This window comes from Aplysia californica, unplaced genomic scaffold (genome assembly GCF_000002075.1).
Source record: "Aplysia californica isolate F4 #8 unplaced genomic scaffold, AplCal3.0 scaffold00213, whole genome shotgun sequence".
NCBI classification, from domain to species: Eukaryota; Metazoa; Mollusca; class Gastropoda; order Aplysiida; family Aplysiidae; genus Aplysia; species Aplysia californica.
Window position 1 is genome coordinate 796,236 of NW_004797483.1, and position 2,606 is coordinate 798,841.

Genomic DNA, 2,606 nt, shown 5'->3' on the forward strand with positions numbered 1-2,606 from the left:
AGATGGGTGTGGTCTGTTAGTCGGAAGAGACCCCAGCAAACTATTCTTTTTCTCATTTTGTTTAACGACATTATTTTTGAGGGGTTTTATTTTCTTTTTGGAGGGCAGAGACTTCGTGTGGAAGCTAAACTATTCGGCAGGTCAGTCTGCCTCGCTGATATGCCACCACGGAACCCAGCAGTGCTATGACTTAGGCAACAATACGACAGTTTCTTATTTTAGAAACTCTTCCGGCAAAGTGACCAGTCGGCTGACTATACACCCCGTGACCGGGGTACACCGTGACATCACTATCACCTGTGGCCACTCCAACAGAAACGGAACAAACTTTACTCAGCTTCGATCATGTCGCCTAGAGGTTTACCAAAAACCCGAAAATGCCGAGTGCAATGCGCGTAAAATGGACAAGAACAGTGTCCGAATATCCTGCACGGTGGGTCGGATCTTCCCAGGGCTCCAGTGTCAGGTCATTGAGCATACCCCTTTCCCAGGGACCCCTCCTGTTCTCAGACCGGAGGCCGCCACTGTCTACGAGTCGACGGCTCGGTTCTACAACAGTGAGGAAGAACGATACTTCCGCGAGTCTTGTTCCATGGACCTACTGGTAACGAAGACCGGGAGCTACGTCTACACAGTGGTGGTGTCGCCGGACGTTCAGTCCAACCACAGCGCGTCTCTTGTGGTCAACGTGGACGGAGTTATTACCATCGAGCGCCCAGCAGTCGTTGTCCGAATAAAAGGACCCGAGAAGCCTGTGGATCTGTGCTCTCACACCAGCAACGCCAAAGTCCGCCTGGAATGTGAAGCTGATGGCTACAACGTCATGCCGCAATTCCACTGGAGAATTGGGAAAGATGTGGTCGGGCAAAAAGGAAGTAAAAGATTTGCCGTTTTTGGAAATAATCGGAAATTGAGTTTTTTCAAGTCAACTATAAACATTTCAGTGAACAGAGAGCAGAATCAAGCAAAAATCAAATGCATAGTGTCGCCAAATAGGAGAAAAGACAGAATCTACCCCGAAATAAAACACGATTTATATGTCCTTAAACTTCGCTGGCCCCCGCCCGACCCTCCGATGTTCATTGATTCAAGAGGACGTCTTCTCAACGGCAGTGTGAATCTCTCTAACACGACCTCGGGAAAATTTGCCTGTGACGTCACAGGGGGTCAGCCTGCCGTGACTTCTACAAGCGTCATATGTCTGAGGCTGGGGGTGGAAAGTGAAGCAGATGATGGTGAGCATACTGCACGTGTCAACGTCACTTCTTTGGGACAGCGTGTCAAACTCTTAGCGCGTCACCGCCTCAGGGGAGAGTATGTCTGCACGTGCATTGCTGCCCACGTGACTGGATGCTACCAAACCTCCTCAGTGCTAGTTGTGCGGTCTGGAAACGGCGTAACTTCAGGGTTCAGGCAACGGGACCTACGATCTACTCCCCCTGAAATCTTCTATCTCCACTTATTTCTCTGGACTACCGTTGCCTTGGGTATAATTGCCTTCGTCACCTTCGTTGCCATTATTGTTTATATGGTGGTAAGAAAACGTAAACCCACGAAGCTTAAGCCGTTTCTGTGTGGCGTGGTGCATTCTTATGAGTCAGTCTGCAGCATACATGTCCGCACTAACGTCACCACCCGGATGTTGCCGTACGCCGAAACGTCTGTCTGGCCGGAACCAGCCACAGATCCAGATGGCTACCTTCAGTCTTTTGATCGAGACATTAGAAAGCCGCCACAGGAAAACGGCTCCCGTCTCAACGAGAACGAGTATCTCTCCCCGTGTTCTTCTCTGTGTTCTCTACATGGTGAATCTTTCCAAAAAGTACAGCCTATTTTGGACAGTATCGAACGTCCTGAAATTGGTAATGACAGTGCCTCTGTAGATAAAATAAGTAACATTTCGTCGTTCACCTCATCACAAGAAGATAATAATATACATGATGTAAGCCATTTCATGAATAACGCCGAAGTGATTTTCAAAGAGGACAACACGTTTGTGCAAAATTGGATTCAATCATCTTGTCCGGAAAGTCTTGAAGAAGAAGATTTCGAAAAAGAAAAGCGTTCTATGAAGGAGGGGGAGCTTAGTTTTTGTTTTCAGTCGGATAGTGACCTAAAATATTTTTATTTCGATAAGACATGTCTTTTTGAAGAAAACAGTCCAGCAGAAGTAACTTGCCCTGAAGATGTCATGGACATGAGTGAACTATACGACTACATCTGTGACGTAGACAATTGTGAGATTCACGAAACAAGCAGTGACGTAGACATCTGATTCTCTGATGTAAATTACTCAGTCAAGACAAATAAATGCGCTTTGAGTTTTCTTCAAATTGTTGGTAACTTTTGAAGACCAGAAGCAAAAAAAAAAAGCTTGAAAACTGTAACTGGTTGCTTATAACTGTATTTGGCCAAGCCAGCTGTGTGGGCAAAGGGAAAAGCCGTCAGAGTGTGTATGAGCATGTAATAATAAATAATAGATAGCATCTGTATTGCGCAAATCCCAGCTCAACAGAAAGCTCTATGCGCTTTATAATCTAAACTATTACCCCAGCAGACCTGAGAGCAATCTGAAACAAACCAGTCATATGCTCCCCCTCCCCCCC

General features: G+C 46.4%; 1 protein-coding gene across 1 annotated transcript; it reads left to right on the top strand.

The window, feature by feature from the left end:
* Positions 1-105: 105 nt before the first annotated feature.
* Positions 106-2,372, top strand: LOC106011914 (the record flags this gene model as incomplete). Its single annotated transcript, XM_013083132.2, is given in 1 exon segment — positions 106-2,372. A coding segment is annotated over 1 exon segment (2,170 nt), but the record flags the coding sequence as incomplete, so codon positions are not given.
* Positions 2,373-2,606: the final 234 nt, after the last annotated feature.